Raw genomic sequence first — 14,759 nt, 5'->3', positions numbered from 1 at the left:
GACTTACAAGCTCCACTAAACCACAAAGTTACTCATCTCGCTGAACCACAACACACAGTTCCACCGACACAACAAAATACGTTACAGAAACACAATTAAACATGATATGTTTTGAGGGATCCGGGTTTATCCCAGACTCAGCTCTAGTCCCTGCACACCCGGACCAGTGGGTGGATTTGTGTTAGATTGGACTTTTAGGTGTGTATTAGCCGCCAATGTGGAAGAAATGCAAAAGAATAGCGCAAAGTCTGTGATATTACCACACAAACACAGAATAAACAATGTTCCTGGCAGAAAATCGTTCTTTTCCCAGCACACTGTGGGTCTTTTTTCCATGAGCTCATCGCAAACCCACGAACGCAGACATTGGTGGGCCTCCAATGTGACACAAACACATTTGGAGAAGTGTGAGGAGAGAAGAAAAATCTAAAACCAAAATCACAGCGCAAGAAAGAGAAAAAAAATATCTGCCGTTTTCGTGCAAGTTGCAATGCATCTTTCATGTCCGCTGGATGGTTTGTGGACGGGTGAGTGGGGTATCAATAGGCCTCTTTCTCAGATTTGCAAGTTGATTTAGTGCTTCCTGGCTCCAATTACAGAGCAGAAGACACCCATAAAGAATAGATGCATGAAAATAATGGGTCAGAATGTGACAGTCAAACTACTGGCATTAAAACCTTTGTTTGAAACAGACGATAATAAATGTCTGTCACATTTTCTCTGCATGCAAGAGCGACACTGGACGCACAAAGAGCTCAAATCTTATTGCAAACTGAGATTTCTTTCATTTTTTTCTCACCACTAAATTGCTTTAGTGAGGGGTTTTCCTTTCCTGAATCGAGCGTCTCAGGACAAAGTTTGTAAAACATTTCAAGGTAAATTTGAGATTTGTGATATTGGGCTAAACCCTCTAAGAATCAGGAAAGCCTCAAGGAAATCTGGAGATACTGAAGGAACTCTGCTTGCTCTGGATTCTTTGGAGTAACCATTAACAGATAAATTTAGAGAAGAGGTTGCTGAAGGAACCGCTAAAGTTCACTTTCAGAGTTAGGTGCCTAACCTACACTTTAAACTTGCATTGACGGTTTGTTTTATTCGTTTTCTTTTAAAAACTAAGTGTCAATTTATACATTACAGAATTTCAACATGTATTTAAAAATATTAGTTTGGTTAAATTTATGATAAAGAAATAATTCTGTGTTTTAGTCTAATATAAAACAAGTGGGAAGTTTTTTTTAAAAATTACAAACAATAAAAAAAAACATACTAAGAAATTAAGGTAGATTATAATCTTATGGCATTAAATTATGGAGCTCTTATGAACAACATCAGATGCACTAGTAAATGCAAAGTTTAGAAACTGATTTTGTATATTTGAGCAAATTAGGATCTTGTCTGACTTTCTGCAAATAGATTTGTGAAAAAATGGGTCTAAACACCAATTCTTAAGTCCCAATTTGCATTTAAAATAAGAAAAAAAAAGCCTATCCGTTTTATTTAGGAACATCTACACATTGTCCAACGCATTTTTTATGTTTTGAGGTTAAAAAAACCCACTATAACAGTAATTAGAGAAATTATGACAATAATTAAGTTTGAAATGCCACAAAACAGCTCCTAAAAGAACATTTCTGTGGTCGTTTTAAACTAAAAAGGTCCCTCTTTAGTGGCAATAGTGGGGAAACCTAAAAAGTTCCTTGAGGCTATTCTACTTCTGCAAGTGTAGAAATAAAACTTTCCTTTAGTACTTAACACTGTCAGCATTGTCTCTGTACAAGTGCAAACCATTATCTGATAATAATACGTATGGTTTTCATATCAATAGTACAAAGTTATGAAAACCATGAAATTTAACAAAACAAAACCATAAAAAGTGGATCTATTCGACATCACAACAACTGAAGGGAACTTAATTTAGGCAGCGAGAAAGATGCATTGTAACTTGAAGACTGTCTGTCAAAATCTGTGTTTGTGGTTTTTAAAACTGGCACAGAAACACAACATGGTTGACAGGCAGCGGAGCAAAACAATTAGTTTGAATGAAAAATAAAACAGAAAGGCATCAGGCAGAGGCAGTCACGTTGATTCAGACCGACATGCAATGCAAAGAGGCAGGGAGGGAAGGAAGGGAAGGGAGGATGAGAGACCGGGAGGAAGACTTCAAACTGACCCCTTTGTGGATTTTCCCAAACACTGTATATTATGATACAGTTTCTTTAAATACAGTTTGTCTCTGAAAATGAAATTAAGATAAAAGTGTGACAGAGAAGAGAAATCCAAAGGAAGTCCCGCTACTCTGTTTAGGTCGTTTGCATTGCGAGGAAGCAGCCCGGTTCAAAGGTTTAGAGGATGGAGAGGAACGAAAAGAGAAACAAAAAGAGGAAATAAAGAGACGCTCGGAGTGTGTCAGTTAGTCAGTGAGTGGAACTACACAACCAGTCACTCCGGAGCATTAAACCATACTGACAAAGACAGAAAAATATGGTTTTAATCAAATGAAATCAATGGTTTTTAGACATATTGAGATCAAATATGAAAGAAACTTATCTAACATGCAGTCTGCTAAATTGTCAATATAAGGCCGATAATTGACAAAAGACAAAAGGACAAAAAGAGTTTCACTAAAATGCAGGTTAAATGGTTCCATCTAGAGTAAGGACAGACTGATATGTGCTGGACGAAGTGCTTCAGAGTACAATAAACCTGCAGTAATTCCATTTTATTGTCAGTTAATCTGAATTCATTCATGTCCGTAAATGAATAAATCATGGGCAGGGCGATGCTTTGACCATCAGCTGCATGGCTCTATTGTTTGATCACCACTCTGGTCCAATATTTAACCTGTCAGATATTCACGGTTCCTGGAGGATGAAGCTGATTGATTTTGCTTGACTTTTCCTGTAGCACCACCCTAAAGACAAAATTCATCTTTTTAAGTATTTTAATATCCTGCATGATCAGTGACACTGGGCACTAACTTTAGCTGTTATCTGTTAACATACTATCAGAAAAACAATGGTTCTTAGATGGTTCTTTAAGGCTCCATCAACAACTCCTGCTGCAAATTCTACATTTACAGTTCATACATAAAAGTTCTTGAGATCAAACCTGTCAAATGCATTCAGTCTTAATATGTTCAAAGATCCATCTTAATTTGAAAAAAATATTTGACGACAGTTCTTTTAAAAAATAACTCCTTATATAACCTATTTAAGTTCTTTGGAGATCCATTTCTGGTGTATGAAGGAACCATTTTTAAATAAATGCGAGGACACAAATGGTTCTTTAAAGAACATCTTCCTAAAATTTTCTCTGTGGATCTAAAACAATTCTTCTATGACACTGCAAAGAACCATTTTTGGTTCCAGTTACACCTTATAAGAGAGATATCATGTACACAGATAAAAAATAAAAATGAAAAACTTCTTTATTTTAATCTGAATTGCATAATATGTTAATATTTGAGAGTAATAAAAATGAAATATATTCATGGTCCATGTTTTTTTTTTAGAGGCATCTCCTGTCTGAACATTAGCACTGTTTTTAGAAAGGTGTATTCAAAAGTTGACAGAAAGTCTTAACTTGAATGTTGAATATATCCTCTAATTTACTGCAAATCAATAAAACCATGCAGTTCCACATTAACTAGACGGGAACATTTTCCAATCGGAAAAGAAAAATATATATTTATCTGAAGCCACTTTGTGTAATTACTACTTTTAAAATACATCATAACTCCTGCTTGTCTCTCATACATCTGATATCAGCTGTGTTTAATTGATCTCCAGCCATCAGTCTGCCCCTACCTGTGTGTTAACAGAGATAGTGAAAGTGGTTGGTTCTCTTTGGCATTTTACCTTTTGACTACACTTCTGTATGGTGAAGGTGAGTTCACTCACTACCATATCTATACACTTCAGTGTGGGCTCCTTCAGCTTTTGGATCTGCTTTTTCACTATGGCCTCAAAGGCCAGATCAGGGGTGAATAGCCCCGTCCTGTAGGGATAGGCAGGCGGCACGAGAGAGGGAGGGGAAAAACAAATAAGAAAGAAAGAAAGAAGAGAAAACGGATAGAGAGAGGGGAAAAAAAGCACCAAATGAAAGTTGTAAGAAGAGATAAAGGGATCAAATAAAGTGAGAAAAATAAAAGCAAAAGGAGTGAAAACAGATGGTGAAGGAGAGGGACAGACGAGATAGGTAAAAAAAATGGAGATGAAACAGAAGACATAACAGATTGAAGATGAGAAAGACAAGAAGAGGTGTGGGGGTTGGAAGGATAAACAGCACAGAAGGAAGAAAATGCAAGTGAGACATTTGGTTTCCCCTGAAGCCATTCTGAAACAGGACAGAGCTGGAGTCTCTCTCTACGAACAAGAAAGAGAAGAGAGTAGAGAGAGTTCCCAGCCTGCACATCTCCGCCAGCCAAAAAACTCCAAGCAACGCACCGAGACCACAGCTGTGCTCCTCACCGCTCAGCCAAGACACCCTGAAGCCTCCCGGTGTTGACCCTCCCTCCACCCATCCACCCTCCTTCTCCTCGGACTCCTGGCGGGAGCCGAAGCACAACATTTATTATCCCAACGCCTCCATGTTGTTGCAGTCCAACCGCTGTTGAAATTGTTTGGTCACAGTGGATCTGTTTGGATAAAGACTACTGCTCTTTCTTTTGGCCCCACTTACAAGCCTCTTTAGCTGCGAGCCGAAGCCCCCGAGGCAGTTAAGCTGTGATGGTCATGGCTCCTGTCGGCTGCAGGTGCACGGCTGCGATCTCACACACAAGAAAGTCTGGACTCTGAGGTCATTCAATATGGCTGCCGGGTATTCTACATGATAGACACAAGGTTGCAGGAACATGTGTTTGTTTTACTGTGCAGGAAAATGTGTAAAGAGTATATATTTCTGAAGTAAAACTAAGAATACTTGAGTGGAAAGGTACACTCTCTCATGAAATTCTACTGACTGTTAGCTCTCTGAACTCCAAATCCAACTGATGGGCATTAAAGGTATGTTGTCTTTCAAAAATGGCCAAAATTACACAAGTTAGGAACTGTAAAAATACCATTTCTCTGAGAAAATTAACCGCATCCAGGCTAAAAATCATATTTCATCAAAATTGCTTTATTTTAGAGGCTTCATTTAAAAATTGTACATAATAAATTATTTGCTCTAGCCAGATTCTGTAAAAAACAAAATATTCTGCACTCCTCACCACAACTATAAAGCCACGACTGACTCAGGTGTGACTAACAGTCATGTGTCAATAATTGAGAAAATTTTTCAGCTGATCTGAGTTGAACTGCAGGCAGTGTTTACTCAGAGCAGTGAGGAGACAAATATGGGAGCAAAATAGAAACGTAAGTTGTAAAAAATCACGCTAATTCCATTTTTTTTTTCCAGTTTTTGAAAAATAAATAATCATAGAAATCCTATTTTTTGTATTTAGGATATTACAACTTCATCATACCGCAAAAAAGACATGTCTGAGTTTGCTCTAGTTCTAGTCGTGCTTGTGCTGTTTTCATAGAGGTGCAGGATTTTATACTGCAGTGAAAAATGAGCCCACAGTGGCTGAAATCTCCCAGAAAGTGTTAGGGGTTAAAACACAACTGGGACACGGCTCAAAACGATCCTCCTGAGTTTGCATAACCGAAGCTTTTTTTGGCAGTACTCTGTGTACAGTACCTCCTCAAAATGTTGCTTACAGTAAGCACACAACAGAAAAGCTTTTTTCAAAATTAACTCAACCCCTTCTGATATGTCGTCTTTCATCGGCTGCCATATTGAGATGACCGCTCAGCTTCCACACTGGATTCCTTCGGCACGACTATCAATCACAGCCAGCCTGTCCAGCCAAACCCGTCCGAAGCGGTACAGTCGTCAGGCAGGCAGGCAGGTAAACCGCGGTCCACCCCGCCTCTCCAGGTGACCCCTCGCCGTCCAACAACAACAACGAGGGCTGGAGAGAGCCGGGCGGTCACAGTAGGAGGGAGTGAACAGCAGAGGGACTTTGTGGATGAGGGGTTGAAAGCAAAAAACGAGACAAAACCGCTATCCGCTGTTTGCTACTGTTGTTTTTACCTTCTTGGTACACTGCCTAACCGTATTGACTAGCTCAGAAATGACCATGTCCACACATTTGGTGCAAGGCTCTTTTATCTTCCCAATCTGCCTTTTCACAATGGTCTCAAAGGCCATGTCCGGGGTGAAGAGGCCAGTTCTGCCCGACACAGAGAGAACCAGCCACAGGGCCGAAAAGACGAGGAGGGGTGGTGGAGAAAAAGAAAGAAAGAAAGAAGGGGAAAAAAGGAGGGTTGGGCAGAGAGAAGAGTGTTAATTGTAAAGATTTACTCTCCATTTCTGAGCTTTTTACCCCCAAAATATAATCAAACACAAAGTAGACAGAAAGAGGGAGGGGAATGGAGATTAAAAACAGTTGGAAATTCTGTGAAAGTTGTCTTTTTCACTGCAGATATGCAGCCATTTCCAGTGAAAGGTAGTCTCATCTTATAGCGAAAATTCATTCGATTTAATGGAGAATAGATCCAGATCAGAGCGGATTTAACAGATCATGATCCAACATACAGTATATTAAACAGCTTATTAGTTAAACTAGATGTGAAATAAACCTCACCGTGAGTCAAAGTAAACTATTTAATCTTTTAACCCTCCTGTTGTCCTCATTTACAGGCACCAAAAATATTGTTTCCTTGTCTGAAAAAAATTGAAAAATTCAGCAAAAAAAATCCCCAAATGTATGAAATTTTGCAATAATTCTTTAAAAGTTTCCCTTAAAAGTTTTATTTAAAAAAAAAAATCCCTCAAATTTGGCAAGAAAATTCTTGTAAACATTTTCAAAAAATGAGTACCAATCTTCCAAAATAATCCTAAAAATATCTAAATATCATTTTCATAAAAATCAACCAAAATCCAGCAAAATTCGCTGGATTTTGGTTGATTTTTTTTTTGTGAATGTTCATAAGAAGCATTTTTAACATTTCTTTTTTCTGTCAAAAAAATATTCAAAGATTTCCCAAAAATGTTGAAAATGTGGACATCAGAAGTGAAAATATAATTTTTTCCCCACATTTTCACACTTTAAAACGAGTCAATTTTGACCCTCAGGACAACATGAGGATTAAAATCAACCATCACCTCGTTTCATTGCTGTGTAATCAAATATAAGTGTTAATGAGAAGTGTCAAGGTAAATGTGGATTTTCACAGCACTTAAGGTGATAATTGACACCCAATTATCACCAAAACATCTGGCTGGCATTTAGAAACCAGAAAAAAATGTTATTACTCCCAGAAATGAGGCAGAAACCAAAAATATTCTGTCCTTCATGGAAATAACTTAAACACCATTTGCTTATACGGTGCAGTTACTCTAAATTTGCCTGATTTAAACAAACCAAACGCTAACTATAAACGCTTTTTTCCTGATGTTTTAGCCTAATTGGATGAAACTGCATGTGTACACATCATCCATATGCAAACAGGAGTTAGAGAACAAGGACAAAGGGAGCTACCACACATCCCAGATTAAAGATGCAGGATTCCACCAACCAGACATGATGGCAGACAAACAGGCCACACACCAGCAGGGACATACAAACACACACAAAGCACATGGAAAAGCTAGAGCGTGTGTTCTCGAATCTCCTCTGCATCTTGAGTGGATTTTTTGATATCAGTATGCACTCGGCGCGGTGGTTTGGGATTAGAGAGGCAGTCGGAATAGCAGCGAGACAAAGACATGGAGGGAGGTGAAGCAGAGGAGGAGGGGAGGAAGGACGGAGGGATGAGTCGGAGGGCGGACGTGCCTGATGCCGTGGATGTTCTTGATAGCGTAGCTGATTTCCTTGCGGAGTTCTTTCTCGTCAAACTCCATCTGAAATGCAGACAAAGAGAAGATGCTAAACATTCTGCTGCACACTTATATAACCTGGTCTGCTATCCCTGCACCATCTGTTTTTAATATGTTTGTCCAAGTAGCTCCGCTTTATTTACTGCAATGCCACATTCTTCCCTAGTTTCTTAATATTTTCTCCGAAGCGTGCACTATAAACATATAAAACATCGACTTCTAATGTGTCTGGCAGACGCTGAGGTTTTTCTGTGTTTTCAGTCAATCTTCTGGTTAGGAAGCAACCTGCTCCGTCCTCTCGGTGGGAAACCGACGGGGCATTTTTCTGCGGCCTCGGTCACAGACAGCATAAGTTTTATGTCCTCAGAGGGAGGGCGAGAGAGGACAGAGCGAGACAAACTGGATGGGAAGGGGAGGAAGGACGAGGAGGGTAATGGCTGATTGCGAGAGAAAGCGAGAAGGGATCAGACGTGGACGAAGGGAGAGGAGGGGATGAGGTAAAAGGCTTAGAGAGGCAGAGGTCGGGGGAAGTGGATGAGGGGAGGACAGGCTCGGGATAAAGATGATGTGAGTGGCGGACGGAGGAGACGCGAGGGGGAGGGATGAATTGCAGATTGCATGTGGTGACGGGATGAGAGAGGAAGGTGAGGAGGGGGGAGTTGGAGTGAAGAGGTGACGACGGGAGAGGTAGCTGTTAAAGTGGTAAGGGAGGAATGTTGGAGGAAGAAAGCTCAGACTTGTTGTGGCTACGGGACAGAGACACTTGTCTTAAAATGAGATGAGTCGATATGTAACTGAGGGACTTTTGAAGTCCAAGGGATACATCTTGCATACATTTTTATTAAAAGTAAACAAAAATTAGTGTTTTTTATGTTGTGATCATTTCCTTACAAATTCCATAATTATTTATTATGGAAACAATCACTTATTAATAAAAAATGACTGGATATCACTAAAATGTCAACAAAATAATTGTACAAATTTAATATCAATCACCTTCTGATTAGCCAAACAATAATAAAATGAGCTTATTCAAAGATAGTTTTGATTGTGTTCTTTTTATTAAGTTCAGATAATCATGACAGATATTTCTTTTTTGCCAATATATCAAATTTCATATGGAAAATAACAAATTGTATCTGTGTCCAAGAAATCACTTTCAACTAAGTTCCCCATTACAAAAACACCTCTCAAGGAAGTGCGTTAATTCCAGATCACATGACCTGCTCCACATGATGTCATTTCCTCCTGAAGAAAAGACTGGCAAGACAGTTTTACTACAATATCTTAATAAAAAAATTTCAATTTCAACTTTACTCAATTGTATATATAATAATTGGAAGAATCTTTCTGTGAAAAATGCCATGTGGTGTTTGATTACAGGCGGCCATGTTGATTTTAGGCCTAAAAACAACAAAAAGTATGTTACAAAAAGTCCCGCTATTATATATTGACCCAGATATTCTTTCCTAGGGGAGAGGGGGGTGATTAGCAGGGCTGCCTTTGTGCATGTTGTTGCTCAAAGGTGGTTTATTCCAATAGTGAAGGGGATTTTGAAAACTAACATGTAAACAGCAAAAAGGGAGGAAGCTGCATGAAATGTGCAGCCAATTGCAGGATTACACCAATTAATTGTCTTTTTAAATCAAGAGAAGAGGAGTTACTGTTGCCTGACACTAAATAAGTTAACCTGGGGGTTGTGAATAGATGAATCAAACCCACTCCTGCACATACACCTAAAATGTGGTGAACACACACCTTGACCAGTTCGAAGGGGAAGCGTTCATGGAAGATGCGGTTGATCCTGGCACCACCCGACAGCTCGGCGGTGTCGATCTGGTCCCCGGAACCTTCTATACACTTCTCAAAGTCCACAGAGAACTGCTGCACCATCCTGGAGGCAGAAACAGGCTTTAACAACTTCACTTATCTAGATGTCTATCCGTGTGTCTGTCTGCTTACTGGAGGAGAGCCTTGGTTTTACGAGACGGATCGTCGGGTCTGAAGTTTTTGTACTCTTCCACTTCCTTGTCTATGGAGAGTAGCTGACTCTGCAGTTTGGCTCGCAGACCCGGCAGGGTGTCCCGGATGTGGTTGGTCAGTTGCTGTGCAGGTCACAGGTCAGAGTAAGATCACTGGGAATACGAGGAATATTGGAAAGCAGACTTTGTGTTGCTGGGAAGTATAGGAATACGCTTATTTCACACACCTGATTGAGTATTTTCTGGAGGTAGGCGGTGCCCATGCGTTCAGCCAGGTGTCTATAGGCAGGATGGGAGAGAAAGAACTTCCTCTCAGCAGCCAAAGCAGCAGTAATATCTTTCTTTCCATCTATGTCTTTCTGGCTTCTGTTAACCACACCGATGTAACCTGAACACAGCAGACAAGACATTTACAGAAAACCATCCAACTCCTTTCATTACTCCCTAAGATGTTTCAGAACAGTCTGGTAATTTGTCTAGAAGAAAATATAGCCTTCTATTGAAGCAAACTTGGATTGCTCTGGGCTCCTTTTTTATATCTACTTATGAACTCAGTTTGAACAGTCAAACCCACCCGCGTCCAATGTGTTTAATAATGTTTAGCTGTGTGAAACCACATTTTAAGAGACCCAGGACGCAGAGAAGAAAATGAGTAAGAGAGGAATAAATGTGAGTGAATTTCTGGAAGTTTTAAAGACCGAGAAAAAGAAAAAGGGCGAAATAAGCGGGAGAGTTCAGGTCACAAGGATCCCATTTCACCTCCAGTTAAGTTTCCTCATGCATCACTCAGTTAAAAGCTGTTTCATGCTCCATAACTAAGGCAACTGTGAGCCAGCAGCCTTGTAAATGCGAACATCCACAGGATTAGACGGAGAGACGGAGGGAGAGAAAGAAATGGGGGGAAAAAAACATAGAAAAAACAAAGGACATGGAAAATATTCAAAAGCACATGCCTGGGTTCTAACCAAGTGCAAATGGAAAAGAAAAGCACCGCATCAGCACATAGCAGTAAAGGGCAGCCCACAAGATACATGCAAGCTCTTTTTCAAGACAGTGTTTTTCTCTTTGCCCCCCTCCCCGTTCCTCCTTTCCAACTCTTCCTCTCTCCCATTTTTTTTTCTTATGTGTCTGGCTTTTGATTTCTGACTGCTTTCTTACACTCCCTCTCCCCCCCCCCCCCCCCCTTTTTTATTTTTCCTTTGCTTTTTCTGCATTGAACAGCTTCGCCTTTTTACCACAAGAGGGAAACAGTGCGTCACCACAGTGGCCCTCAAATAGAGAAGAAGTGTTGGTCCAAGTATTACCAAGGTTAAAGCAAAACCCCAGAATGTAAATGATTAAAATTTAAGAAGAAGACATGTTTAAATGTTATGTTAAGGTTAGAGTTACAGTTAGGAAGTAGATGATTTGTTATTTTTGCTCCCACCACACTAGCCAACACACACATTACCCATAACTGTGACATTTTTAATTCTAGAATTCCATTTTATGCATGTAATTTCCTTTCTTTCAAATACAATTGTCTCTCTAAAGATTAATTATCTGAACCTCAAACCCCACAGTCGGGTTTGAAATATATCAATATATCATTGATATAAAAATAAAATACAGTGGTGGAAAAAAGTTTCCGGATACTTCATACATTTGTGAAATATTGCATTAAAAATCACTCTATTCTATTCTATTCTATTCTATTCTATTCTATTCTATTCTATTCTATTCTGTTCTATTCTATTAAGTGCAGTTTCTTTTAGTACAATCACAGCCATAATAACAAACAAATCCTAAAACAAATATTAAAAACATAAACTTGATTGGTTTCATAAAGATAAGAAATTTTGAGTGTTGGCTCATTTTGTTTGAATTTAGTTTTGTTAGTTTTTCTTTTAAAGAATAAACAAAAAATATATAATTTGTATTTGTGTCTGCCTAATGCAGCTACACCTTTTGAAACACAAAAAAGATTTTTACACAAATATTTCATGACAATATTTGAAATTCTGTAAAATTTTAAGTGTGAAAACTTTTTTCCTCCACTGTATACCATTTTGAAATGCATCGTATCTTTAAAAAAATCATCAAAATTACATAATTAATCCAGAAACTATACGAACAAAAAAGAACTGTCACATATTATACTTTAAAATGCTCCTTGATTCATTCGTGTGAAGTTAAATCAATTAAAATAATTTTATTCTCCATGCTTCATCAGAAATATTACCCAAAAATACAGCGCTTCCTCTAACTAGGTTCTGTAAAAGAAGGAAAATTCTGCATTTCTTGGCAAAACCATGAAGCCCTTAGCCACTTCGCTGCAACCACCCGTCACATGGCAAAAAATTGAGGAATTTTTCGACATTGTGATTACATAGCAGATATTAATAGATAGATAGCAGAACTGGAGACAAGTACGGAAACAAATGAGAGATGCAAGTAGTAAAACCTCTATATTATGTAGAGCCAACTCTTTCCAGTATTGGTAACACCTGTGGGCAGTTCAGAAATATTGTACATGGTATGTACTACAGATTCAAAGATATTTTTGATTTTGTCTACCTCTGTCCATGGTTGCACTGTTTCCACAAATATAATAAATGAACCAAAAGTGAGCAAAAATATGGCCAGAGCAACAAAATGCCCAGAAACTGCTTAAAGTTCAGGGGGTTAAAGTAATGAGTAGAAACAGCTTGAAAATGTACAGCGTAGTTAGTTTATTCAAGCAGTTTTTTTTCAGGTTTCTCACAATACACAACAAGCAGGATCATTTTTATTTACATGACACACAAGTTTTTGTATTTTGCCAATCAAAAATAGAAAATGAGATTGTATGGGCTACAGCAAAGTATAGAATTTAGCTTTTATAGTCTGTAGTTTAGAGAGCATTATAGAAGGAGAAAAGCCACACACAGTATTCTGGATGTATCGCTGCAGTGCTAGTCTATTGGTCTCTTGTAAACCAATATACACGGCTGGGCATGCTTGACATGAAAATAAAGAAATAATAATTTTAAAAAATCTAATAGATCTGAGACGAAACTGACAGAAGAGTGGAACTGAGATAAAAAGATGCCATTATGAAGCCATCTGCTCTTCAGCACCACGGACAGCTCCATGGATTTATCAATACTCATGAAAGAAAAGCATGAATTGCCCTCTGGGACGGACTCATGCTTTTGGTTTCCATTTGTTTGCAGGAGTCCATGTAGAAATGGCACTCGGAAGAAATACTGGTTTTGAGGAGAGGCTTTGTGAAGAGATTCTTTGTTATCGAAACCTTTAGAATTTTACAGACCAATCTGTAACTGACTGCTAAAGCCTGCCTCGCCTGTCATTCTGTGATCAATAAAAGGCTAGTGTGACAGCAGACCAGCTCGTATCTATTACGGTCTGAACAAAACTGCGTCTGGTGTGCACATTGATCTGCACATGGAGATGTGGGAACCATGACTCAACCGTATTGATATTTCAGAGTTATGGTCGGCGCCATAGATTCTAGAGCGCACAGATCTCAGTCAGATACAAGATCAATGAGTCAGGCTAATGATACTAATATATGCATCTCTGCTAGTGCACTCTTTCTGCTACTGAGGGATGGACAGCAGTGTGGCAGGCTAACAAGGAGGATGAATACTTTCACTAAAAAGTGGATGCAATCCCTCTGTAATCCCTCCTTAAATTGCCAAATTCTGCAGGAACTGAATGTAAGTCGATGTAATATCCGCTAAAGTCTTGGGTACATGGCTGTGTGTGTGTCTTAATGTAGTTTGTGTAATGAAGTGTGTGTGCGCTCACCTCTCCTGAGTGGAAGCAGCTTGTTCTCCAGAATGTCTTTAGCATCCGTCCCCTCGTCCATCAAATCCAGTTTGGTGATCACACCGATGGTCCTCATACCTACATGGAGACACATTCAAAAATAAGAATGATATGCACCAACTAACCCTACAAACTAAACTAAAAACATGTTAATGCTTGATGTACAGAGTAAAAAAAAAACAATCCAAATTTTATGAAAATAAAAGTACAGAATAATTAGAAAATTGACACTTTTCTATTGTAAAATATTGTTTTATATGACAGAATTGTTACTTCAGATGCATTTATGTGCTGGCAAAATTTTAATGTTGTAACTTTAATTTGCTTCTTTAATAATCTTCATTTGTATCTCATATTTCAAATCAAAGCTGCAAAGCGTCTCATAAAAAGCAAAATAAACATACAAATATAAAAACATGTTAAAGCAGAAATGATTGGGACAATAAAAGAAAGATTATTCAGGTGTGATGCCACAGAAAAATAAAACGTAATGCTTTACTATAAGTTTGAAAATGATGTTTTAAATCTGACCAAAAAAACAATTAAATAACACTTGTGGGATAAGAAGAACTCCAGCAATTCCCCTGAAATCTAGTTTTGCACTAATAGATAATAGAATGTAAATGCTTAAACGGAGAACCTTTGATTTTACTTGAGTTCAGTAAATTAGTTTTCCTTCTGTACATTTCTGTCATGTGTGTGGATATATGTGTGTGTTCTTGTAGCCTGCTCTCACCCTGAGGGTCGACCTCTTTGGCAATCTTTAAAGCGTCAGAGTTGGCCAGATCGGAGTTGGCCGGGGACACGGCCAGCATCAGGCAGTTCTCCTTGGTGACGAACTGCATCAGCATATCTCGAATCTGTGACTCGATGTCCGCAGGTTGGTCGCCCACCGGCACCTTGGTCATTCCTGGCAGGTCCACCAGTGTCAGATTCAGCACTGTGACCAGAAAGAAAGAACAGACGGACTAAGAAAACAGGAACTAAGATGTGCTGCTGCCAAGTAAAAAGCTTAGTGGTGCAGAATTTATCGATGCAAGACGGGCATAATTTGCAAATTGGATCAACATAAAATCAAATCAACGTGCAAATCATCTC

General features: G+C 38.8%; 1 protein-coding gene across 7 annotated transcripts in view; it reads right to left on the bottom strand.

Moving 5' to 3' along the window:
• Window positions 1-14,759, bottom strand: part of dnm1a (dynamin 1a) — a 63,286-nt gene that overhangs the window by 34,116 nt on the left and 14,411 nt on the right. For 4 of the 7 annotated variants that reach the window (XM_022197965.2, XM_022197972.2, XM_051938931.1 and 1 more), the window contains exons 4-10: window positions 14,398-14,601; window positions 13,641-13,739; window positions 10,076-10,236; window positions 9,829-9,971; window positions 9,625-9,760; window positions 7,823-7,890; window positions 6,079-6,217 (exon numbers count right to left, since the gene is read on the bottom strand). In XM_022197965.2, coding sequence (XP_022053657.1) covers window positions 6,079-6,217; window positions 7,823-7,890; window positions 9,625-9,760; window positions 9,829-9,971; window positions 10,076-10,236; window positions 13,641-13,739; window positions 14,398-14,601 — 950 coding nt within the window. Of the gene's footprint in view, window positions 1-3,857; window positions 3,997-6,078; window positions 6,218-7,822; window positions 7,891-9,624; window positions 9,761-9,828; window positions 9,972-10,075; window positions 10,237-13,640; window positions 13,740-14,397; window positions 14,602-14,759 lie in introns of all 7 variants that reach the window. The other 3 variants (XM_022197973.2, XM_022197971.2, XM_051938932.1) reach the window with 1 other exon arrangement.

This window comes from Acanthochromis polyacanthus, chromosome 18 (assembly GCF_021347895.1).
Source record: "Acanthochromis polyacanthus isolate Apoly-LR-REF ecotype Palm Island chromosome 18, KAUST_Apoly_ChrSc, whole genome shotgun sequence".
In the NCBI taxonomy this organism is placed as follows: domain Eukaryota; kingdom Metazoa; phylum Chordata; class Actinopteri; family Pomacentridae; genus Acanthochromis; species Acanthochromis polyacanthus.
The sequence above is the reverse complement of the archived record's forward strand: the minus strand, read 5'-3'. Positions and strand labels throughout refer to the sequence as shown.